This window comes from Phascolarctos cinereus, unplaced genomic scaffold, assembly GCF_003287225.1.
Source record: "Phascolarctos cinereus isolate Bilbo 61053 unplaced genomic scaffold, phaCin_HiC Scaffold_4;HRSCAF=312, whole genome shotgun sequence".
Taxonomy (NCBI): domain Eukaryota; kingdom Metazoa; phylum Chordata; class Mammalia; order Diprotodontia; family Phascolarctidae; genus Phascolarctos; species Phascolarctos cinereus.
The window spans coordinates 118,868,342-118,895,384 of record NW_027555847.1 but is presented as its reverse complement, the minus strand read 5'-3'; the positions used below and the strand labels follow the sequence as shown (position 1 = coordinate 118,895,384).

The window sequence follows — 27,043 nt, the reverse complement described above, 5'->3', positions numbered from 1 at the left end:
CAGCAAAAGTACATTTGGGGTTTCCCCCCATACCTTTCTAGAAAATGTTAGAGTACATAAGTGAGTCTATGGATGACTTCTTGTTGGAAGCACCTGAACAAAAGTTTAAACATTACACTTGATTGAAGAGAGTAGTTGACATAATTAGGCAGAAAACACTATAGTGTAGTGCAAAAAGGATGTCAAGAATGACAATGATCGAACATATGGGGTGAGGAAGAGTTAGCAATAGAGAATAATGTCAAGGTCATGAGCCTGGGAGACTGAAAGGATGATAATGCCTTCAATGGGAAGATAAAAATGGAAATAGGGAAGCTTAGATGAAGGGAGAAGGAAAAGATAATAAGTTCATATGCCCTGTTTGTCTGTCCATTGGTCATAGGATGATCAGCCTAAGTTCAGAGAGTATCATTACCAAAGAGTGGTCTATGAGAGGATAAACTTTTGGGTCACAGAAATTCACAAAGACCAACTGCTGAGACATGGGAAAGAGGATGGTTGAGGAATTAGAGCCAATCTGTGTCAAAGAAGTATTCACTTTAGCAAGGTAATGAATTGTAGAACTATTAAGTATTGAGGATCAGTAGCTTCTGCAGACATCCTCTGTACTACATAGGCAGTCCTTTAACATTGCCATCTTCCTCCACCTTTCCAAAAGCAATGATAGTATTGATTTGATTGCTTTTCCCAAAATGAAAGGTAAAAATGATGGAGGAGAAAGAAGGCAGGGAATATTTATATGGTGGAAGGACAGATAACAAGATGCCAAAGTTTGAAGACATAGGTTGAACTCTAGTTCTGTTTCTTATTTGTATATGTGACTGTGGATGAGTAATATGTAATACGGAAAATTGAATCAGTTGACCTCCATGGTCTTTTCCAGCTTTAAATGCTATGATCCCTGTGAATTTAAGGCTGAGAGATGATATCTGACTTGCCCATGATCAAATAGCTAGTGAGTTACAAAGCTGGAGGTAGAATTCAAGTTTGCCATCCATTATTCCTTTCACTCCATCCAATGAGGTCAGAGTGAGAGCACCAATAATGCAACTCCAATAATGATATTCCCAGGTACAAGTAATGGAACTCCTCATTCACATAAGAGGAGATACTTCTCTATAGCTGCATGCAATATCAATCATTCTGTAGTTCAAGTCAAGTCTATAAGAATTTTATTAAGTGCCTTCTCTGTAATAGTCACTCCGCTAGGGATACAAAGAAAAGGAGGTGGGGGAAGACCTGCCCCTGAGGAACCCACAGTCTAACAGGGAAGAAAAATGCAAACTATGTGCAAACAAGACACATACAGGATACACTGGACATAATCCCAGAGGGAAGGCATTCAGGTTAGGGAGGGCCAGCAAAGGTCCTTTGAACTGAGGAGCAAAGAGCAGTTGCCTGAAAATTCCTTACATACAGGAGTCACAGGAACCCATTGTGGGACAATGGAAAGAGCTTTGGACTTGGAGTCAGAGACCTGGCTTCAAATCCTGGCTCTGTCACTGATTACTTCTGTGACTTTAACTGAATCGTTTAACTTCTCAGGGGCTCAGTTTCTTTGTCTACAAAGTGAGAAGATTGGACTAGATAACTTCTCAGATCCTTTGCAATTCGAAATCTATGATCCTATCCATAATACATTGAAACCTATGTATTTATGCAGGTCAAGCTATCAAGATTTTAAGACTTGCCTATTTCAACCTTAATGGAGTGGGTTCATTTCTATCATGTAGAACAACTCAAAACGTTATGCAGGGCAACAGAGCAATGATAATAGTTCACATTTTGCTAGCACTTTAAGGTTTACAAAGCACTTTCTTTACAACCCCATGAAGTAGATTGGACAAGTATTTTAGTCACCATTTTTCAGATGAGCAAACTGAGAAGTACAGAGGTGAAACAACTTGTCCAAGGTCACGTAGTTAGTGTATAGTAGAATTAAAATATGAACACAGCTGTTCTGCCCCTAGGCCAATGTTAGAATTTATTTAGCCATCAGAGTTCTCTTCAGTATGGGAAAAAGTGATTATCTTTTTGGCATCTACTTTCTTGATCAAGGGAAACACACTCACTAATTTGCAAAATGATTACAGGAGAATGAAGGGGTATGGGAAAAGGGTTGTTCGCTACTGAGTAATAATAAATACTGCCTCCCACCACAATCTATTCTCTCTCTTGTGTAGGAGTCTCAAATTCTGGGAAAGACTATCAGATCATACATAAGAATTTACGTTCAAGATGCACTGTGGGAAATGAAGCCTCAATTATCAGACATAAAATGAGAAGCTACCAAGTGAAAAACATGCAGTTTACTTCTAAGCAAAGCACACTCAACAGTTTTCCTCCAGGTATGTTCTGTTTTTCATATTTCAATTATGTGTTGATTTGAAGACTTTTGTGCTGTAATGGAGACACTGCCAGGTATGGAATCAGAAAGTGTGGGTTTGAACTTGCTTCTGCAATTTACTACCTGTGCCCTATAACCCACAAATAACATTTACAGATTAAAAAAACAGGGGACCCCTAGTGCTAGAATGTGTAAAATAAGGGGCTAAAAATCTTGCTTTGATTTTCAGTCCATAGTGAGCAGGTGGCTACTGAGGTGATGATCATTTAGAAGGGTGGAGGGGAGGGAAGTCTAAATTCCCTCCAAAAGTTTTTTTTTAATTTACTTCTCAAAAATGATGAATGGGAGAACTTTATGGAGTATTCAAGGGATAAAAAAACAATTACTGCATTCAACTTAGGGTCATGTTACAATTGGGGGTCTTAACCACATCCCTTGGGTTCATGGAATAGAATCTCCAAAAAATACTATGTAAGAAACACAGCCTGGGCTATCTCTGAATGCCTTTATTATCATAGACTTGTTGTTGTTGTTGTCGTCTTCCTTCTCAAAGTGGACCATGACATCAGGAAGGTGATGCCATGACTTGCAAGTGAATTGGATTTAAGTGAGGGAGGGCTGTGCAAAGTCACCAGCCTCACTTTCTCCTCCAGAGCCATCTAGGTCCAGTGGCATGATATAAATCAGGATGATTGAAGATGGCCCAGGATGCAGTGGGAGATCTTGGCCTTTTTAAGCTAAGGTCTTTAACAGGTGTCAGTTTGACTGAGGCAATGCCCATTCAGTGATTAAGAATAGATAAGAAATAAGGCAAAGTGGCCTCTTTCACGCAGTCAAAAAAAAAAAATCAGTCTGGTATGGGAAGGTCCTCATGGTCTCTGACCAAAATAGAAATAATTGCTATTTACACTCACTCTGAGCCATCAGGGCCCACACAATGACCAAGTGAGACTTGGGCTGGGGCCTATTGTTGGCCAATCAATGAGAACCAAGGTGATTTGGGTTTGAGGCATGGTCCTTAAGAAAGAAATCTAGCAGGTAAAACCCAAGATATCTTGTGAGGTTTCAGCAATCAAAATTTATATCCCTTTGGGCAGAGCACCCACAGGCAAGAATATGGTACACTATGTGGACAGAGGTAGCAGAGGGAGGGAGACAAGGAGGGAAGGAGGGAGCTGTGTTGCTCAACTGGAACTGGCCAGTTATGTCCTCAGTGGGGCAGCTACTAATGAAGTCTAGATTCTTGGGGTTCTAGATTCTTGGTGGGCCCTGCCCAAATGAATTCAACCCAAATCTTCTTTCAGCAAGAGATAAAGTTTTTATTAGAGATAAACTGTATAGGCCAGACTCTTAAGGAATCTGCACATTAGTGAAGCCAGTAAGGACAAGCGGGCATGAAGAAATCTCAGCATTTAAATGGGGGCCAAGGTGGATCTTATATACACTCAAGTAATTTTGGGCAATCAGAGGAGGGGCTGGGAGAAAGATCCTGAAGCTGGGGTGAGTTTAGGGAGAATTCTGATGATAATGTCTGGGCTCTTCAAAGAGAGATAGGGAGAGTCAGTCCACAAGAATAAGAGATGAGGAAAAGCCAGTTGAGTGGAGTACAGCCTCAGGCAACCATTTGAGACCAGAGTGTGGTCAAAGAAAGTTGAAGGGTTTTCTGGGGCCCTAGACAAATGGAACCCAAATTCTTTTTTGGGCAAGGGGCAAAGGTCTCGGCTTGGGCCCATACCCCATCATTTGGCAACAATATGATACCCTATGTGGACAGAGGTAGCGGAAGGAGGGAGGGAAGGAGGGAGGAAAAGAAGGAAGGAAGAAGGGAGCTGTGTTGGCCAACTGGAACTGGCCAGTTGAGACCCCAGTGGGGCAGCTACTACCACTCACAGGTTGTTGTTTGTCCTTTGATTTTGAAGAGGACCATGACATCAGGAAGGTGATGCTATAACTTGCAAGTAAATAGGATTTAAGTGAGGGAGAGCTGTGCAAAGTCACCAGCCTCACTCTTTCCTTCACAGCCAACTGGGTCTAGTGTGGTAAGACACAGATCAGGATAAACGGTTATCTTTTTGGCATCTACTTTCTTGGCCAAAGGAAATACATACACTAATTTGCAAGAGGATTATAGGAGAGTGAATGTGTATGGGAATGGGGTTGTTTGCTACTGAGTAATAATAAATACTGCCTCCCACCATGATCTGTTCTCTCACTTGTGTAGGATTCTCAAATTCTGGGGAAAGCTATCAGATTATCTATAAGAATTTACGTTCAAGATGCATCGTGGGAAATGAAGCCTCAGTTTTCAGAAGTGCAATGAGAAGGCAGCAAGCAGTACATGAAGCCCCATTTATAAAAAAACGCCAGAAAGAAAATCGACAGTATATTGATAACAAAACATTTGACAGTTTTCCTCCAGGTCTGTCCTATTTTTCATCTTTCAGTGATTTGTTGATTTAGGGATTCTGTTCTGTAATGGAGAGACTGCCAGGAATGGAATCAGAAAAGTGTGCATTTGAACCTGCTTCTTCAACTTACTACTTGTGACCTTAGGCAAAAGCAATTTCCCACTCTGGGCCTCAGTTTCCTTATCTAGATAATGAAAGAGATTGAATGAAAATATCCCTATGGTCCCTTCTAGCTTTGAATCCTGGGTATAAATTGTCTTCTATTATTTCTTCCTAAAAAAGTGAGATTCCATCCAGAGAGCAGCAAGAATATAAAGGAACTCCTCTCTTAATTTCGCTGCAAAAAAGGAGAAAAACTTCCACTGTAGATAAACACAGAAAAAAAATAATCATTTTAACTGCATTATTGCCATAAACTCAAAATAGATGATGAAAGATAACAGAATAGCGCCCCCTATGCTGACTTTTTTTGAAAAGGCAACAAAATTTTAAAAAATAACTCCTGTGAGGCATAGCTAAGACAAATTAAAGACAAATAAGCAGAACCCATAAATAGCAAACTTATAGATTAAAAAACAGGGGAGCCCTAGTGCTAGAATGTATAAAATTAGGTGCTAAAAATTTTGCTTTGATTTTCAGTCCACAGTGAGCAGGTGGGTACTGAGGTGATAATCATTTGGGGGAAGGGAGAGTCTGAATTTTTTTTTAATTTCCTCCTCAAAAATGATGGGCAGGGAAACTCTATGAAGTATTCAAAGGACAAAAAAAAATCACTCTATTTGACTTAGGGTCATGTTACAATTGGGGCTCTTAACCATGTCCCTTGGGTTCATGGGATAGAATTTCAGAATAAATATCATGTAAGAAACACAACCTTGGCTGTCTCTGACTGCCTCTTTATTGCAGACTTAGAGCTTACTGGAAACTGAACTCCTGTTAATAGAGAATGTACTAAAAGCAGCTACTATTCAAAGGATTGTATGGGGGAAAAAAACAGAGGCACAATACCCTGCTCTCTCATCTGTTTTCCCAGGCATTAGTAAGTGGGGAAAACACACACACACACACACACACACACACACACACACTCTCTCTCTCTCTCTCTCTCTCTCTCTCTCTCTCTCTCTCTCTCCATATTGGAGAGATTTCCCTGAAAATCCAAACATAGTCACATCCTTCCCAACTCCAGGAGGGTTATCTGGAGTGGATCCTTACTCTGCATATGTTCCCTTCTCTAAAGCTTGTATATCATTCTTTATAAGTTTTGGAAAAGCTTTTGTTGTGACAATCAGTAGGGGTAGAGAGTGTAAGCATTTGTATTCTCTTTTTTATAGCTAAGGAAACTGAGTATCTGAAAGTTCAAGTGGTTGCCCCATAATCACATGGCCAGTAAGTGTCTGAAATAGGTCTCGAGCCCAATCTTCTGATGCCAAGACTAGCTTTCTTCCCACCACACTGCAACTGTATAGCCACATTCACCGAGGGTGTGGATGTATGGGAAGCACCCATTCTGATTTGTCCTGGGGTCACTAGCACCTAAAAATGGCTCCTGACCCATTCTTCTAGGAACAAACTATATTCTCTTCTAGGGACAGACTATAGCTCATGAACTTTCTGGATAATTTATTTAGAAGTTCCTTACAGAAAAGAATGATAAAGTTGTAAAGGTTGCCCCTAGGGATTCTGGCTTCAGCAGATGTGCCAATTCTTTACAACGATTATAACAAACTAGACTTTACTAAAGCATGGAGAAAAGTTATTATCCTTTGGTTTTCATCTCTCCATTAAGCTGGGTCTGTTATGGTGGTCCCATAGTTATTGAGGACTTATAGTATTACATAATCACAGGATAGAGGAGTAGAAGGCACTATGGAGACCAGCCAACCCCTTCATTTTAGAGGTCAAGAATTTCCTCTTTGTCTTTATTTATTCACTCCCCACTTATTTCTCAATCTTTTGAAATCTGGCTTCCAACTTTATCACTTCACTAAATTGCTCTTTTCTACATTCCCACCAGGGATTTGCTGGAGCCAGTTTGAACCAGTTCTAGAGAGCTGTTCATTAAATTTTTGGTATGAACATTTACATCAGAACACTAAAGTCATGTGCTACATGACCCCTTGGAGATCTGAGCCACATGCATTGGAGGTGCCCCAATGCATCATGTTGAGGGGGAAGGGTTCTTGCTTTCCTCTGCTGCTTTTTAAACTTTTATCCCTCAGAATCCTGGCACAGAGAGAAAGCGTGCCTCAAATTCAGTAAGCTTCAATTACAATCAATTACAATGACATAAACTAGACAATTTATTTTATTTAACATCTCAATGCCTTGGGCAACTCTCTTAAGATTATACACTGTAGAACCGTGGCTGAGCTGCATTCATCATCAGGAGTGCCCTACGAAATAAGTTCCCCACCCCCCACCCCCCCAAAAAATATTCCCAGGCCCTAGCACAGTACCTTATATATAGAAAGCACTTAATAAATGTTTGTTCCCCAGAATAATATAATATCTGCCTCAGGGAAATGTGCAGCAGGGTTCAATATATTGTTCTGATCTTATTCTTACTAGAAAAAGAAGGTAGATAAAAATGCAGATTATCCAGATTGTGACATGCAATGGGATGAGTATTCTGTTTACATAACAATAATAGCTAAAATTTATCTAGCACTTTAAAGTTTGCAAAGTATTTTACCAGTATTATCTCATTTTATCTTCACAACAATCCTGAGAAGTAGGTGTTATCAACCTCCGTTTTACAGTTGAGGAAACTGAGGATGAGGTTAAAGGACTTGACCAGGGTCACACAGCTTGGAAGTATCTAAAGCCAGATTCCAGATCCAGCACTCTATCCACTGCACCACTTAGCTGCATCATTTGTGTGTGTGTGTGTGTGTGTGTGTGTGTGTGTGTGTGTGTGTGTGTGTGTGTGTATGTCTTGAATGGGTACTACAAACAGACAAGCTGACCCCAGAACTGAGTAGAAAGAAATCAAACTGATTTGGAATGGAAAAACTGCACAGTGCTTTCACTAATACCAAATTGCTTATGGTCACAGAATTCCATTTCTTTGATACCAGTATTCTCCTATTGATAATACATAGCTAAAACCATAGGTCATCACCTCAGAAGAATCAACACAACAAATAACCCAACAGAAAATGGAAAGAGTATAGTAGGCATAAGACCATACCATGCTACCACAGTTGACTTGAAGTTGAAGAGTAGCATTAAAGACATTATCAAGGCCGTATATAGTTGGAAAAAGAAGGTTGAGGCAACAGATGAATAGTCTGAGCTGTTCATGGGTACCTCCAAGATATTAAAAGAATAAGATTGGGTGCCCAACACATTGCATAGAGGATTTGGGGAAAACCAAAGAAAATTGTTTAGTATGAAAAAGAACAGAGAGGCTGTGATCTAGCATTGTGACCCTTAGAGTGTTATATAAATGGTATGGTATGTGAGTGATCATTATTATGATTAAATCATGGCTCCTTCAAGGGGTCTAAGGTTATATTTTCAGTTATTTCATTGGTTAAGATGAAATCACCAGTAAGAAATATTAGTAATTGATAACCAAAAAAACAAAAAACAACCCATCAAAACAGGAACTAGCAAATTATCAAACTTTTTACCCTCATGTTTGAGATAAATAAAGCTTTGTCAGCAGAGGATAATTTTCCCTACAATAAGCAAGCAAGTGAATAACCAGATAAAAATTAATATTGGTTAACTTAAGGAAACCAGGATTCACAGAAAGGAGGTGAATTGCCCAAGATTGCATGGCAAATAATTGCTAGAATTGGGACTTGACCTTAGATCACCTGACTCTATATCCAATATTCTTTCCAAGTAGGAACCCCTAGGTGAATATCTAGGAGCTCTTGGGTCAAGGAAGATATTTTTGCAAAGTTTCCCTCAGGAAGAGAGTATGGAATCTAATTTATGTCAGTACTGCCTCCTAAGAACCCAAGATTTCCACCACTGGCTAACAAGCTACAGATAAATTTGCAATATGTCTATTAATTTTTTAAAAAGATAGAAAATCCTCACACAATAATAATCCATGGAACTAAATGCTTTTCATGCTTCATTATGTAGAATTGAAGAGTACAAAGCACTATGCTGGCTTGAACACATCCAAAAATAAGGCTGTCATTTTTTCTTTCGACAATGGAAAACCTGAGATACTTGTTGAAGACCTAGTTGGGAACCAAGATCGAGGTACAGTATTTTCTTTTGTCCAGAATTAATATTGATGTGATGATTGATTTCACACACTTCCCCTCTAAAAAAAAATATTGACTTGCAAAAATTGGATCACTTACTAGTCTTCCTATTTCACAGATCACCCAATATCACTCAAGTATGGTACTTTACACCATGGAAAATCACAAAGCAAGTCAAAGTTTATGCTTCTTAAGAAATGCCATCTATGATTGTTAAACACATTAAAAGATCATACCAGCCCTTTTGTTTTCTAACCACAAAAAAGGTGAAATGGTACCTTTTGTCCAGAATTGACATTGCTATCACTGCTGATTTCCTGCCAATAAATCTACCAACTCATAAAATTTGGATCATCTATTCAACATATACTCAACAATATGACCAGCAGCTTCAAACACTTAAAATGAAAATGGTATCAGTTCTATGAGCTTTTCAATATTTCAATAACAAATAACTATTTAGGAGACCCATGGGTAAATCTTATGTATATTATTAAGGCGCTATTTCCAAATTTCACTTTGTGATTCTCAGAACCATAAAAGCTTTCTCTTAATTACTGGCACCCATGATTTTGGAAGGGCCTCTCCCAACACTGTTCCATGGAACTGAAAGCTAAAATTTTGATTAATCACTAAAAGGAGTTGTGTTTTTTTTTCTCAAATTATCTTTTAGGTTTGCTATCAGTAGAGTTCTTCACCTCTGAAACTTCAGATGAAGGTAAAACACATAATATGTAGGGAAAGGAAATGTCAGTGCTTTTATTTTATTCCTTCCGCTATTTAAGTTATTCTTCACCTCTTTAAAGAGCACTTGGTAATTGGAAATTGTGTGCTTTGGGAAGTTGATCCTCAGATATTTTATACATTTTGTAGTTATTTCAAATGGGATTCCCCTTTCTACTATTGCTTCTTGTGCTTTTTATATATTATATTTTTATGTTACTTATAAAATATTATATATTTTATTATTTATTATCCATAATGTTATAAAGAAGTGCTATTGACTTTTGAGAATTTGTTTTGCAGCCTTAAACTTTGTTGAAACAAAATTGTCTCAGTATCTGCTCATTCCCTAGGAGTTTCCAAGTAAACTACGTATTGTCAACAAACAGGGAGAGGTTTTTTATCTCCTCTTTACCTATATTTATTCCTTTAATTTCATTCTCTTATCTTAATACTATTCCTTGAATTTCCAGAACTATATCAAATACTAGTGGGGAGAGTGAGTATTCTTGCTTCACTCCTGTGTTAATTGGAAAAGGTTCTTTGTCGTTGTTCAGTCATTTCAGTTGTGTCCTGCTCTTTGTGACCTGTTTGGGTTTGTTTATTTGTTTGCTTGTTTGTTTTTAAGCAAAGATACTGTAGTGGTTTGCCATTTCCTTCTCCAGCTCATTTTACAGATGAGGAAACTAAGGCAAACAGGGTTAAGTGACTTGCCCAGGGTCACATAGCCAGTGTCTGAGGCCAAATTTGAACTTACTGATTCTAGGTCCAGCACTCAATCCCCTGTGCCACCTAGCTGCCTGAGTTGTTGTGATCCCCACTAAATATGATGCTTACTTTTGATTTTAGATAGATGCTTTTTATAATTTTTTTAAAGTTCCTCTATGCCTATAATGCTTTCATTAAAAAAAAAATACAGTAAGCTTTGGGTAAAAATAAATCTAGAAGATCTCCTTGAAAGAAAAGGTATAAAGTGGCAGGTGTGGATATGCCCATGATAGGAGGTGTCTCAGCAGCTGAGACACCATACTGAGCCTACTCAGTAGCACTTCCCAGAGCCAGACCAGGAAATGGTTGAAATAGGGAGGGTGGGAAGCATAAACATATCATTCTCCTCTCTCTCTGTCCTTCCCCACCACCACAAGGTACATACAAATTATATATTTTATTATATATATATATATATATATATATTATATATATATATAAATACATAAATATATATATATATATAAATATATAAATATATATATAAATACATAAATTGTCAAAATTAAGTCATTTATAAAACCATAGAAATTTAGCCTTAAAGGGACCCTGATCACAAAAGCATTTTCTCCTGGAGCATTATTAGGTAACAATGTTATAATAACTAGCATTTACATAGTGCTTTAAGTTTTACAAAGAGTTTTACCTGCAGTATCTCATTTGCTCCTCACCACCACCCAGTGAGGTAGGTATTATTATTATTATTATTATTATTATTATTATTTTTTACAGATGAAGATACTGGGGTTGAGTGAGGTTAAGCAACTCTTGACCAAAGTGACACAGCTAATGGGTATCTGAAGCAAGATTCTAACTCATGTCTTCCTGATTCCAAGTCCAACACCCTACCCAGTGTGCCAATATTTTTACCCATCTTCTATAGATGAATTAATTAAGATGCTCAGATGTGCTCACTTGCCTCAGATCACGCAGCTAGGACTAGGAAGTGTTGCAGCCCAAACTCAAACTTGGGTCTTCCAACTCCAAATCCAACACTACTTCCTGAAATGATCATTTTATAGTAGGGTCAGAAGCTTTTACTTGGAAAAATGTAGTTTTTGAAGGAGGGAAGGGAGTAATGATGGGAGGTATAAAAGAATTTTTACACTGAATTCAGCACTCTAATGCAAGGTACCAGAGCCATGTGGTTGTTTTCAATGTCTCTCCATTTTTTTCCTAGTAGATTTAATTCACTAAAATAAAAGTAAGTTACAATTCTTAAGTCTATGTTAATATTGCTTTTTTTTTTTATGTCTCTGTGCCAAAGAGGATTTGTTCCTCCCAGTGGTGGGTCTGAAACTTCGGCATTCTGACACCGATTTCCAGGTGCTTGCCAATGACAAGAATATTGAGGTAATAAGAAATATGTTCCTAGTACCAATCATGCTACGTATATTCCAACAGGGTCAATTTTCCATTATCTGTGCTACAAGGGATTGGGGAATTGCAATAGAAGGCATTATTTGAAAAGCTCTTGCATTTAGTTTTCAAATTATCAAAACTCACATCTTAACAGTACATGAAGCTTTGCTTAAGTAGCAGTGACACAATGGATAGAGCTCTGGGCCTGGACTTAGGAAAACCTGAGCTCAAATTCAGCCTCAGAAATTAGCTATGTGACCCTGGTAGGTCATTTAATGTCATCTACCTCAGTTTCCTCAACCATAAAATGGAGATAATAATAGCACCAATCTCCAGGATTAGTTGTGAGGATCAAATGAGATAATATTTGTAAAGTACTTAGCACAATGTCTGGCACATAGTAGGAATTTAATAAATGTTTGTTTCTTTCCTCATAACAACCCCATGAGGGATGTATTGCAAGACTATTAAGCCCAACAGATGAGTTGTAAAAAGGTTTAATCAATACAATTTTGTCTAAATATAAAAACAAAAGATACCAACAAAAGTTTGTTTTTTAAAAAAAACAGTTCTGTTAGTGACACAACTTACTTGGGGTGACATAAGTTCTTGTGGTTGTTGTTCAGTCATTTTCAGTCATGCCTGACTCTCTATGACCCCATTTGGGGATTTCATGGCAAAACTACTGGAGCGGTTTGCCATTTCCTTCTCCAGCTCATTTTACAGATGAGTAACTGAGGCAGACAGGGTTAAGTGATTTACCCAGGGTCTCACGGTAAGTGCTATAACTAGGACTTGAACCTTGTCATCTTCTGACTATAAAACCAGTGGGTGTTCCACTACACCCAATGGTATTACCATACCATTTTAATTATGGGTTTTTTTAAGCTAATATTAAAATCAAGTTTGAAATCCTGAGCACACATCAGTGAAAGCGGCCTGGAAGCCTCTTTGGTAGAGTCATTAAGAATTTTCTATAGATGCTCACGTATTAATTATAACCTAATGACCAACTCTGGATAAATGAATAGACTCTGTGGGGTTTCTTTTTTCTTTCTTTCTTTTTTTTAATCAGAGAAAAACATTTAGAGTTGTAAACAATTTGAACTGGAAAGGATCTTATACATCACCTAGTCCAATGCCCAAATTTTATATAAAAGGAAATTAAGGCCTAAAGAAGTATATTATCAATTTGTCCAATTATATTGATTTGATTGCTACATCTTATACAGAAGAATTTGGGGTCTGAATTCAGGTCTTTTGATAGCAAATCCAAGATGAACAAATGATCATCCATTCCTCCTGGAAGCTCTTCATGGAGGGGAACTGATTACCTCTTGAGGGAGTCCATTCTCTCTTGGGACAACTCAAGTGGTTAGGGAGCTGTTCCTTATTTTGAGCTGAAATTTACTGCTTTGTAACTTTTCTGCCTTCCCTAACACACAGACTGTGAAATATTACCCAGCATGCATGAAAAATCAATGAATGTCACTGATCAGTTATCAGTGAATCTCAGCAAATCCTTCTTCTTTCAGTTTCCCATCTACCTCTTCCACACTCTCCTTCCCCAGTAAGTGAGCCATGAATAACGAAAGAGGACTGAAGGAAAGCATCCTTTTGGTTTCTAAGATTTTCTGGTAAATACAGCTCCTCTGTTAACTTAATGGTCTGATCTCTCTTCTGCTCCCATTACATTCTACCTTACCTTTATGTGGATTTATGTATATTTTATCCTCCCTCTTCCACTAGATTATTGGCTCCCTGAGGGCAAGAACCACATTATTTTTCATGTTTGATCCGGGGGATAAGGACAATATCGATATATTTGGATAGAGTATGATTCTTTTCCTGAAGGAGTTCAATGATGGGTAGGGGAGATAAAATAGGGGCACAAATAAATAAATCAATTAAAATATGATGAATGGACTACTCTTTGTCCCTCAAACATGCCATGGACTTTTATGTTTTGTTGCCTTTACTCATGCTATTGCTTTTTCTTGGAATCATGGAATGTCTCTCCCCCTCCCTCCACCTACTTTTCTCTGCCTCTTGAATTCCTATCCTTATTTTAAAGCCCACCTTAAATGTCACCTCTTACATGAATTCCTTCTACTTTCTCTCCTTAGACCTCACATTACACTTGACTTTGCTCATCTCTAAAGTATACATTGATGTACTGGCGGGGGTAGAGGGGAGGGGGAGGGGGAGAGTCATAGAATCATGGAGCATGTCTGGGGCCCTTTCCAATGGGCTAACTATTCTCTGGCCCTTTGATGAAGGACTTATTTCCTCTTTGGAATGATATAGCAATGCCTTATTGGCCCCCAATGACTTAGGGATGCCAAGAAGAACATTGGCCACTGACCCAAGAACTGCCCATTCAGTAGTCTTTCAAAGGAGAGGAAAAAGTCTTCACCTATCTCCCTATTCTTTCCTTTTCAGCACATCTTTTTGGGTCTGGGGCAACCTCTCCTTTGAACTCTCTGGGTAGAGGTTGCCTTTATCCCAAGTTGCACAGTTCAATAGAGAGGAAGAGAGAAACACGTGGAAACTTTGTTCTCTCCTTAGAAGGACTTCTGAGTGAGTGGCTCTTCCCAACTCAGTCAGTGGTCAATCCTCTTTGACAAGGCCCTACTCATTCAGAACAGTTAGGGTAGACCTCATTATCCCAAAGCACAAGTCCTTCAGCAAGGGGGCGCATAAGATTGCAAAGGGTCCATGTCCACACATGATCCATTGATTCCACAGCTTCTGCTGTATCAGGTATTACTATATATTATATTCACCAGAGAAGCAACCTCATAATAGAAGATCAAGTGCCGAGCTAGAGGCCTGGGAAGAAGACCAGGGTTCAAATACCACTTTAGTTACTTATTAGTGGAATGACCCCAGGCAAGTCAGTTGATCAACTAATCCTGCTAAGCCTCTGGCAACTCCCTCCTTAAAGCCATAGGTGGATCACTGTCTACATTGGTGGAAGGAGTTCCTTAGGGGGACAAAATCACAAATCTTTACAATACTGTTATCTTTGTCATGCTTCATTCCCCCAACACTGTTCCATGGAATTGGGTTTAACAAAGTTTTATTGAGTTGGCTCAATCAGTAGATCAACAGGCATTTATTAAATGCCATCTATGTGCCAGACACTATGCTAGTTATCAGGGATACAAAGAAAAAATCCAAACAGCCCATGACCTAGAGAAGCATTAAGTCTAGGCTGAGGAGACAACATAAGCATCTACAGTTATATACAAAATAGATTTTAAAAAATAATTGAGTGAAGAGGAAGGCATCAGCAGTTAAGGAGATCAAGAAGGGCTTCTTGTATAAGATGGTACTTGAGCTGAGTTTTGAGAGTAAGAAAGGAGTGCATTACAGGTATGGCATAAGTACAAAGGTAGGACAACAAGAGATTGAGTTGTGTTTTAGAAATAGGAGGGCAGTTTGGTTGGACTGTACTGTACGTGAAGAAGGAATAATGTGTGCTACGGCTTAAAGATTGATTAGGGAGAAGATTATAAAGGTCTTTGTATAACAAAGGACTAGAAGTAATCAGGAGCCACTGGAGTTTACCATGTAGAGCACTGACCTAGTCGACTTATGCTTTAAGAAAATCACCTTGGTAGCTTTGTGGGGGATAGAATAGAATGAAGAGAGACTTGAAACAAGTCCTCAAGTAGAAGAATATTGCAATAGGCTAGGTGAGAAGAAAGACCATAATGGTTATAAGAATAGAAAGACAAGGGTGAGAATAGTTATAAGCCACTCAGCACAGTGGCTGGCACAGAGTAAGTGCTTAATAAACACTTGTTGATTGATTGATTGCAGAGGTTTAAAACAAGATTTGGCAACTGGTTAGATATATGGATTGACAATAAGGAGTTGAGGATGGCACCAAGAGGTACCTGAAAGGATAGTAGTGTCCTATCTAAACAGATATAGGAAAGTTTAGAAGTAGGGTGAGATCAGAAGGAAAAATAATGAATTCTGTTTTGGATATGTTGAGTTTAAGATGCCTGTGGGACAACCAGTTCAAAATATCCAATAGATAACTGGTAATGAGGGAGTGGAGGTCAGGAGAGAAACTTGGGCTAGATATGTGTAACTCTTGGAGTCATCCACATAGAAATTCCAATGAAAGCCTTGGGAGCTAATGGAAGAAGAAAAGAAAACCCAGGCCAGTCATAGAATGTGCTCACAATTAGGGCTCATGGCATGAAAGATGATCCAACAAAGGAGGCTGAGAAGTATCAGCTTGATAGGAGGAGGAGAACCAAGAGGTGTCACAAATACCCAGAAAGGGGAGACTATTCAGGAGGAGAGGGTGGCTGAAACTGTCAAATGCTGCACAGATGTTGTTGTTCAGTCATTCATTCAGTTATGTCCAACTCTTCATGACCCCATGGACCATAGCACTCTAGATCCTTCTATCCTCCACTATTCTCATCAAATCTGCCAAACTCTTGTTTGTTGCTTCCATGATACAATCTATCCATCTCATCCTCTGCCATCCCCCTTTCCTTTTGCCTTCAACCTTTTCCAACATCAGGGTCTTTTCCAGTGAGTCCTGTCTTCTCATTATACGGACAAGGAATTTAAGCTTCAGTATTTGACCTTCCAGTGAATAGTCTAAATTAATTTCTTTAAGTATTGACTGATTTGATCTCCTTGATGTCCAAAGGACTCTTGAAAGTCTTCTCCAGCACCACAATTCAAAAGTGTTAATTCTGCAGCACTTAGAGTCCAATTCTCACAGCCACACATTGCTACTGGAAAAACTATAGCTTTGACTACATGGACCTTTATTGACAAGGTGGTGTCTCTGCTTTTTAGTATGCTGTCCAGATCTGCCATAACTTTTCTTCCAAGGAGCAAATGTCTTTTAATTTCATGGCTGCAGTTGCGGTCTGTAGTGATCTTTGAGCCCAAGAATATAAAATCTGACACTACTTCCATTTTTTCTCCCTCTATTTGACAGGAAATGATAGAACCAGCTGCCAAGATCTTAGTTTTTTTTTTATGTTCGCCTTCAAGCCAGCTTTTATACTCTTCTCTGTCACTCTCATCAAGAGGCTTCTTAATTCTTCTTCACTTTCTGCCATCAGAGTAGTAGTATTGTCTACATATCTGATTATTGATATTTCTCCCAACAACCTTAATTCCAGCTTTTTATTCAACCAGCCTGGCATTTCACATGATGTACTCTGCATATAAGTTAAATAAATAAGATGACAGTATACAGCCTTGTTGTCGTCCTTTTCCAATCTTAAACCAATCAGTTATTCTACGGTCAGTTCTAAATGTTGCTTCTTGGCCCACATATGGGTTCCTCAGGAGACAAGTAAGATGATCTGGTACTCCCATCTCTTTGAGGACTTGCCACACTTTGTTGTGATCCACACAGTCTCAAAAGCTTTAGTGTAGTCAGTGCAGCAGAAGTAGATTTTTTTTTCTGAAAATCTCTTGCTTTCTGCACAACCCAGTGAATATTACTAAGTTGGTCTCTACCTCCTCTGCCTCCTCGAAAACTAGACTGCTCTACTTGTAATTCTTGGTTCACATATTGCTGAATCCTGGCTTGAAGAATCTTAAGCACAAGCTTGCTGGTGTGTGAAATGAGCACAATTGTTCTGTAATCTGAACATTCCTTGGCACTGCCTTTGTTTAGGATTGGGACATCAATGGATCTTTTCCAATCCAGTGGCCACTGTCGAGTTTTCCAAATTTGCTGGCATATTGAGTGCAGCACTTTAAAAGCATCATCGTTTAGGATTTTAAATAGCTCAGCTGGAATTCCAATACCTCCACTAGCTTTATTGTTAACAATGCTTCCTAAGGCCGGCTAGACATCATTCTCCAGGACATCAGGCTCTAGATCAGTAACCACATCGTTGTGGTTATCAGTATAGTTCTTTTGTGTATTCTTGCCACCTCTTCTTAATCTCTTTTACCTCTTTTAAGACCTACCATTTTTGTCTTTTATCATGCCCATTTTTGCAGGAAATATTCCCTTAATACTTCTACTTATCTTGAAGATATCTCTTGTCTTTCCCATTCTATTGTTTTCTTCTATTTCTTTGCATTGCTCATTTAAGAGAAACTTCTTATCTCTGTGAAAGAGATGGAAAGATTAAACATTTACATCTTGGGTGTCAGTAAATTTAATTGGGTGGCAATGAGTGAATTTAATTCAGGTAATCATTACATATACTACTATGGGCAAGGATCCTTTAGAAGAAATGGAGTAGCACTCATAGTCAATGAAAGGGTTTAGAAAAGCATTACTATAGTATAATCTCAAAGGTGACAGAATGACGTCTGTTTGAATCCAAGGCAAACCATTCAATATCATAGCAATACAAGTCTATGCTCCAACCACTGAAGCTAAAGAGGCCAATATTGCTCATTTCTATGAAAATCTACAACATCTTCTAGAAATAACAATTTTTAAAAAGATGCCACAGTCATCATAGGGGTTTGGAAGAGTAAAGTAGGAAAACAAAAAATAACTAGAATAACAAGTAAGTTTGGCCTCAGAATACAAAATTAAGCAGAGCAGAGACTAATAGAGTTTTGTCAGGATAACTCACTCATCAAGCAGACACTCTTTTTCAACAGCCCAAAAGGCAACTCTACACATTGACATCACCACATGGTCAATATCAAAATCAGATTAATTATATACTTTGCTGCCAAAGGTGAAGAACCTCTATAGTCAGTTAAAACAAGACCAGGAGCTGTGTCTCAGCTCATAAGCTTCTTATTGCAAAATTCAGACTTAAATTGAACAAAGTAGGAAAAGCCATCAGACCATCTAAGTATGATCTAAATAATATCCATTATGATTATAAAATAGAAGTGATGAATAGATTTAAGGGATTATATCTTGTAGATTGAGTGTCTGAAGAGATTCACAATATTGTACAGGAGTCAGCGACAAAAAGTATTCCAAAGAAAAAGAGCAAGAAAGCAAAATGGCTGTCTGATGAGGCTTTACAAATTGCTAAGGAAAGGAGGAAAGGGAAAGGGAAAGACATACCCTACTGAATGCAAAATTGCAGACAATAGCAAGGAAAGATAAGGAGGTTCTCTTGAATGAGCAATGCAAGAAGAATGAGGACTGAGAAAGGGCCATCAAATTTGAAAATTAAGAGATCACTAATATTTTTTTATGAGCCGTTTCAGTTAAGTAATGTTGTCAGAAGCCAGACTATAAAAAGGGGAGAAATAAGTGAGAGTAGAAGTAAAGGCAATGAGTATAGACAAGTTTTCTTCCCCTAGGTCATAGCTTGAGGGGATGTTATAGAGTGTTTTTAAGAATCAGAAGACTTGGTTGAATCCTGTCCTTGTTTTTGAAGGGGAGGAAATGTAGATAGGGAAAGTTTGATGATTGGAGAAGATCAGACTGTGCAACTTGGCAGTAGGTAGGGGCCAAAATTAAAATAGGCTGATAAGTTAGACTAGAGACAATCTGACAATGGTTGGTTGCTGCAGGTCATGTGACAAACAGGAGAGTGGGCAGTGGCAACTTTACATTTTTCAAGGACCGCCTAAAATCCTTTGGCTGGCTGCAGGAAGCCCACGGGTCATATGTTGTGCAGGCCTGAGGGAGATGGAAAGGAGGAAGGTAACAAGGAGGGCAATCTATTGGAAAAGACAGGAGGGATTGGGTTGGCAGGTCAGTATAGAAAGGTTAGTGAAATCACCTCTTCTCAGGGACTGAAATAAAAGAGGAGAACTAAGGGTTGACACCACATGCTGTGAAATGTAGAGAAGGACAAAGGGAGCTGGGGCCAATGGCCTCATTTGGGAGAAAAGTGTGGTGTTTGAGGTTTAAGAAAAAACTGGGGGAGTGGGAGTCAGAGAATATCATTGGGCCTTGCACACGACAGGTGCTTAATAAGCATTTTTTTCCAGTTTGAACTGAACCAAAATGTTTGTCTTTCCATCTTATTTTCATAGCTTCACGAAAGTGAAAGTCAAAACTCAGCCCTGAAAAACAAATACTTCATTCTGCGCCATAAGTCTGAGTTAGTTTCATTCGAGTGCCTCAGCTCTCAAGGACTCTATATTGGTGTAGAGGAAGACCAGCTAAAACTTATGGAGAAGAAAGATGACGAAGCCTGTATGTTTCAGCTCCTCACTGAGTAATTGGACTTCAACTCCTCAGGCTATGGTAGGTTAATTGGATAGAAATCTATGATTTTTTTGAGTAGGTGACCTAAAGAGGGACCCTAAGGAGTCTGAGAATGACCACCATTCGCTAGCAATGGAGAAGGCTTAGGATCTTGGAGGACTGATTTCCACACTGGTGGCTGGAACCCTTTTTCAGATCCATTACTTCTGTGGGAGTTTTTTTGGTTCTTTTCCTTCTGATCTTTGTATGTTCAATAGATATAATCCTGACTCTATAGGACTACAGTGAAGTTAAAACTGACAGAAGCAATGGCCTTTCGAAATCAGTGAGGGTTACAGGCAAGACCCTGATCTTTGGGTTTTTTTGTCTACATGTCATCAAGACAGACTTGCACACATAAAGAGATGGTGATTAGGGGATTCTGGAACCAAGGACAAAGCCAAGGCATTTCCCTGTGAAATGGGGCCTATTTCTAAACTACCACTACAAACAATGTTAAGTTCATATATTCATGTAGAAATATATTTTTCTTGGTTCCATAACACTACATTATAGCATCCAATAAAGAAAAAACAATGGAGAGTAGGCGTTAACTTGATCTTCCATTTTCTCAGACTACTATAATAGTTACATAAAGTTAGTTGTCTAATTTTAATAAGAGAGGCGATGGATAAAGAGTTGGCCTGGGTGCCTCTGACTCTTAAGGCTGGCGGGCCCCAGGCCAGTCACTTAACCTTTTTGTGCTCTGGTCACCCTTCTAAGACAATAGGTTGCAGAAAAGGTAGAGGGAGTTTCCTTACCTAAGAGTTTCCAATGCTAATAAAATCACATGTCTACTACCTGTCCCTATCCTAACATTTATCTAGGCTTTACGGTTTACATAGATTACCTCACTTGATTCCTATAATTGAGTCTGGGAAATGGTCCTAGAGTGCCAGACTTGAAGTCAGAAAAGAATTGCGTTCCAACTCTGCTTTAGACTCTTACTAGGTATATAAACTAGGTATATAAACTTATACATTTTTAGGCTATAGTTTTCTGATCTGTAAAATGGAAATAACAATAGCATTGATGACAGGGTTGTTGCCAGAATCAAATGAGATAATACAAATGAGGTACTTTGTAAACCTGAGTTATTATTGTTACTTTATAGATGAGGAAATAGGTTCAGAGAAGTTAAATGACTTTTTCCTATTTGAATGCCAAATGGTATAGACCATCAGTAAGAAAATAGGAGTGCCTGCCTACGTGAAATTTTGATTTCCACAACAGCTTTCTAGGAATTAAGCTAATCCATAAATTTCAGGAGAATAGTATTAAAAATGACCAAACTTTACCATCTCTAGCCTGCAGTGGTACACCCCTCCTTCTCAAGCAATTGAACCATTACTAGTGTTTATTAAACACTTTCCACGAATTCCTCCTTTGCTAGTTGCAAGGGAAAATACAGAAGAGGCATATAAAGCAGTTGCCCCATCCTCAAGGAATTTATCATCGAATTGGAAAGAAAAGGCTATTTACACAACTCTTGACCCAAAGAATTTCTTATCGTCTTATAAAGTTATTTCATTCCTCTGATATTTACAAAGCTACATAAGCAGAATATAGCAATCTTCAAATCATACAGCAAAGTAAACACTACTCTTCCAGTTACAGATCCACTTACGTTGTGAATCTGACCATAAACGCATGTCCCAGAACATCAGTGACAATAGGAACCAACTTTTGTTTCCATAACCTAATTTTCTTTCTATAACTAATTTCTCTAGCCTAATCCCATGTTCCTTTCCACAACCTGAGCATATATATATATATATATACACACATATATACACATATATATGTAATAATAGCTGCTTTTGAGCTCTGCAAAGTGCTGTTTACATATGTGATCTTATTTGTTCTTCACAACAGTACTGTGAAGTAAATACTATTATTATTATTTGCATTTTATAGAGGATAAAACTGGAACTGAGAGAGGATGAACTCCCCCTACCCTAATCACAGTGTCCAATTGTATAGACAATCAGTTAGAAAATAGAAGTGTGTGCATATGTGAAATGTTGTAAATCAGACACCCCTAAAGGCAAAAAGATCATTCGAACAAGTCAAAGAATCCTGTTTAGTAGGTTCAGAACTGGAGGGACCAATCCAACCTTTTCATATGACAAGTTCAAACAATTTTTTTCTTAAAGTCAGATTTCATCAACATGTTCAAACAGCTAAAAGTAAAGTTTGCTTTTGTTTTGTAGAAGAAGGTGGTAGGTTAAAAATAGTTTTGTTCCTGTGCTATAGCCTCGAGCCTTTTTCACTGAATCTGCTTGTAGTGACTTTCACCATCACAAAAGAGTAAGACCAGAAACTCTGTATCTTTAATCATTTCTATTACATCAGCCACAAAAAATTCCATTGAGTAAATCTTGGAACCTCATTCCTCCCAAACAGCAAGAGACTAGTGTCATCTTCTCTACTGGAACAAATTAAACTCAGTTACCCACCCTTTGGGCAGCTAGGAGGTGACACAGCAGATAAAAGTACTGGGCCTGGAGTCAGGAAGACCTGAGTTCAAATCCTGCCTCAGATATTTATTAGCTGTGTAAGTCACTTAACCCTGTTTGCCTCAGTTTCCTCATCTGCAAAATGAGCTGTCGAAGGAAATGGCAAAGTACTTCAGTATCTTTGCCAAGAAAACCCCAAATGGGGTCACCAAGAGTCAGATACAACTGAACAATACCACCCACTCTTTACATAGAAAGAGCTCTACCTTGTTTTGTGCAATAGATGGATTCCTAAGGTATCATATAGAAATTGATTCAGGTCAGAAATGTACTATATGGGGCAGGGTACTTAAAGGAAACCTGATATAAGGCGAAAAATTCTCCTTCAGAGTAAATGTTTATTCCCTAATTTGTCTTTTTTGTAAATTCTAATTTTTGTATGTGGAGCGTCATTCAAATGATACCTACGTTGTATGTTATATGACCTAGAACTAATGAAAGAAATACTTTAAAAAAAAAACCTTAGGATATAAATATTTGCTTAATTAAAATGGTTTTTTAAATAATTTAAGGGCAATATCTGCTAATTGTACAGAGATACTTCTTGGTCTCATTATTTTGAAAATACTTTTGCTCTAGAGACAAATATAAAAAGTGTAATCTATATTATTTACTTAATAAATTTAAGACCTAAACCTTCTTATGTAGGCTATGGTTTAAAAGGACTACTTTTTATTAGTTATGTTTTTGATAATTTTTTTTCTTTTTTATTCTTCTGTGTGGTTCTCTAAGAGGGGGAGGGATAAACAACAAAAGATATCAATAAAAATTCATTTAAAAATAAATCACCCAATATGTTATCAATGGTGTAATTTACCTTCTTCAATAAACTGTTTTCAAAGCTGGTTTAGACAATGATGATTTAGTCCTAAAATGACAGTGTGCTAGAATTGCTTCAAAGATCTGTGGGAGCTCCCTTCACAAGGGCAGGTCGCAAATCCAGAGCTGTTCAAGGGATTCTCCTAAAGCACAGGTCTGTCATGTCACTTACTCTAGTGACTAGCCCCATTGACTCTACTAGGATCAAGTATTATTTCATCCTTATACCATCCTTTTAGAATGCGTAGTTTTTGTGTTTTATAATGTACATAATTGTTAGCATAGTACCACATATATTTTAAAATATATACATATATATATACACACACACAGATATATGAAAATATCCATATATTAAGAGAATGTTCAAACTTTTTATTGATAAGGATACATGATAAAAAAAAAATAAAGAAAGGAAATGACATGGTCAAGAGCTAGCTTTAGAAAAATCATTTTGGCAGTTCTGAGAATTGATTGGACAGAAGATGGGATCTGAAGCAGGGAGACCAATTAAGAGCCTGTTATGAGTCAGGAGAGAGATGCTGAGCACCTATACTGGAGAAGTGGTTGTGTGAGTCATGAGGTCCTGCCCCATTCTTGAGAGGCCCCAGAAGAGGAGGGGTAATTCACATCCCAGCTCCTAAGTACAGAAGGGTGAAGCAGTGGAGGGGAGGAGCAGAGGAGCACTAGAGAAGTCAGAAATTTAGGTAGCTGAAGACAGAATTCAGGAGAAGCTTACTGCCAAAGATGAAAACAGGGAAGAAGAAGCACCCATAAGTGAAGTTGGCTCTCCTCAATAATAGTCCTCAGGTTAAAGGCAATATGATATAGGGGAAAGCACTCTATATTTGGAGTCAGATGACCTAGGTTTCAACCCTGGGTTGAACTTATTACCCAAATTACTTTAGGCAAGTCATTTAACCTCTCTGGGCCTCAGTTTCCTCTTCTGTAAAATAAGAAGGTTGGATTAAATAATCATTCTAGTTCCTTCTGGCACTGAATCCTATGGTTATCCCAAGGTTCCTCCCAAGTCAAGAGTACGTGAGTTACCAAATAGTATGTCCTTGTGATGAAGGGAAATTGAGTATTATCTAGAGTATTCAATTACTTTTTTAAAAGAAAATTACTTCCCTCCAAATGTCTCACTGTGGACTTTTCATTCAACATTTTTGGTTAATCCAGCAGCAGAGTGTACTGTACAATGGATTGTAAACCGGGAGATTGGTATCATAGAGATAAGGGAGGGCTATTGTATCAACACAAGTGTTAGGGCTAAATAAAAGTCAAGTGTTGAGGAAGAGATAATTAAGAGATAATGATAAAGACTTCAGGCCAATCACTTCATTCCTCTGGGTCTTAGTTTCTTTATCTGTTTATTGGGGGGTTGAACTAGGTGGTCTATAATGTCCCTTCCAGTTGGGAGGTCATCTAATCCAACTCCTCCGTTTTTGCCAATTAGGAACCAATAACAAGAGAAGTAAAGTAATTTGACCAAGATCACATAGGGGTAGAGCCAAGATTTAAACCCAAGTCCTCTGGTTATAAATTCAGTGCTCTTCACAGCACCACACTGCCTTCCCAATTCAATGACCAGTGACAAATGACAAATGGACATGGTAATTGAGATCTTAGGGTACCTAGGTGGTAGAGTGGATAGAGTGCCAGGCCTGAAGTCAGAAAGACTCATCTTCCTGAGTTCAAATCTGGCCTCAGACATTTACTATCTGTGTGTCCCAGGACAAGTGCCTTAACTTTGTTTGCCTCAGCTTCCTCACCTGTAAAATGAGCTGGAGAAGGAAATGGCAAACCACTTCAGTATCTTTGCCAAGAAAACCCCAGATGGGGTCAGGAAGAGTCAGACACAACTGAAAAATGACTGAGCAACAACAACCAAGACTTTGCTGATACTCTGAAGTTTTGAGTGAGAGAAACTTCTCTCACTCAAGGGGGAAGAGTGGTACCACTGGGAAATGGGTAGATTGGGAAGAGATGCGAGTTTTTCTAAAGCAAGATTATGAGTTCAATTTGGGATGTGCTGGGTTTAAAGTGACAATGGGCCATCGAGTAGCACTATCCTGTGAGTAGTTGGAAAGATAGGACTGGTACTTGACTGTTAAGTTAGGACTGGAATGTAGATTTCCAAGGCATCATTAGAGAAGCAATAGCTAAAGCTATGAGAATGGATAATTTCTCCAGCTTAAAACTGTATTACAACTTTTGGGACACTCTTTATTGAAGCTTTAATAGATTAAAAGTATGCTAAGACTTCTGAGATATCCTGTATATAGAAAAAATAGGCTCTTAGGGTTTGAGAGGAACTTAGAAATGATCTAGTCAAAGAAGAATTAATGACTTTTGCAACATTTCCAGCAAGTGCTTATTACTTGAAGACCTCTACGGATAGAGAACTTCCTGCTTCCATAAGCAGTCCATTTCATTTTTAATAACTTCAATTGTTAGGAATTAAATTTAAATTTAAGAATTAAATTGTGAATTTTTAAACAACTTTTTTTTTTTGAGGAGGACCTGCCTTCTTTTAACCACTACACATTAATCGTTATTCCATAGGATGATAGAGCCAGAACCGGCAAGGATCGTAGAAGTCATCTAGTCCTCATTTCATTGATGAGAAAACTGAGGCCAAGAAAAGTGAAGTTCCTTACCCAAGGTCACACAGATAGTAAATGGTAAAACTGGGATTGGAACTCAGGTCAATTAATCAATAAATACTTATTTAGAGCCTACTACGTGCCAGGCCCTATGCTAAGTATTGGGGATACAAAAGGAGGCAAATGACAGTCCCTGCCCTCAAGGAGCTCACAATCTAATGGGGTCCACAACATGCAAGCAGATAAATACAAACCAAGCTATATACAAGATAAATAGGAAATAATTAACAGAAGGAAAGTACTGGAATTAAGACAGGTTGGGGAAGATGGGATTTTAGTTAGTACTTAATGGAAGCCAGGAAGGTCAGTAGTCGGAACAGAATAGGAAGAGCATTCCAGATATGGAGGACAACCAGAGAAAATGCCCAAAGCCAAGTGATGGAGTGTCTCATTCATGGAACAACCAAGAGGCCAATGTCACTGGTTCAGAGTGTGTATCAGATAGCAAGGTGTTAGAAAATTGGAAAGCTAGTAGGGAGCTAGATTATGAAGGACTTTGAATGCCAAACAAAGTATTTTGTATTTGCTCCTGGAAGCCATAGGAAGTCATTGGAGTTTTAGAGGAAGTTTATAGGAGTTTATAGGAAGCTATAATCATGATTACATCTGCACTTTAGTAAAATCACTTTAGTGACTGAATGGAGAGTGGATTGGTATAGGGAGATACGAACAAAGTAAGCCTAATTCCTTTTCCCCATGGAAGCTCTTAACAAATGTTTGAAGAAAGGGGCAGCAAGGTGGCACAGTGGATAGAGCACTGGCCTTAAGGTCAGGAGTACCTGAGTTCAAATCCAGCCTCAGACACTTGACATTTACTAGCTGTGTGACCCTGGGCAAGTCACTTTCCCCCATGGTGTAGCCAAAAACAAAATGTTTGAAGAAAAGTTTATCAGTTCCCTTCTAAATCTTCCCCTTCCAGTGTAAATAACCTTAGTTCTTACAATAGATTATTCTGGGGTGACATAACTTTCAAGTACCTACTCCAGCCTCTTTGCCCTCATTTGTATGTGCTCCCGCTTA

General features: G+C 38.4%; 1 protein-coding gene across 4 annotated transcripts in view; it reads left to right on the top strand.

Moving 5' to 3' along the window:
* Positions 1-23,380, top strand: part of IL33 (interleukin 33) — a 53,985-nt gene extending 30,605 nt beyond the window's left edge. For all 4 annotated transcript variants that reach the window (XM_021006346.2, XM_078152504.1, XM_021006348.2 and 1 more), the window contains exons 3-8: positions 2,184-2,348; positions 4,569-4,766; positions 8,860-8,982; positions 9,661-9,705; positions 11,746-11,831; positions 19,803-23,380. In XM_021006346.2, coding sequence (XP_020862005.1) covers positions 2,184-2,348; positions 4,569-4,766; positions 8,860-8,982; positions 9,661-9,705; positions 11,746-11,831; positions 19,803-19,991 — 806 coding nt within the window. In that variant the 3' untranslated portion in view covers positions 19,992-23,380. The remainder of the gene's footprint in view (positions 1-2,183; positions 2,349-4,568; positions 4,767-8,859; positions 8,983-9,660; positions 9,706-11,745; positions 11,832-19,802) is intronic.
* Positions 23,381-27,043: the final 3,663 nt, after the last annotated feature.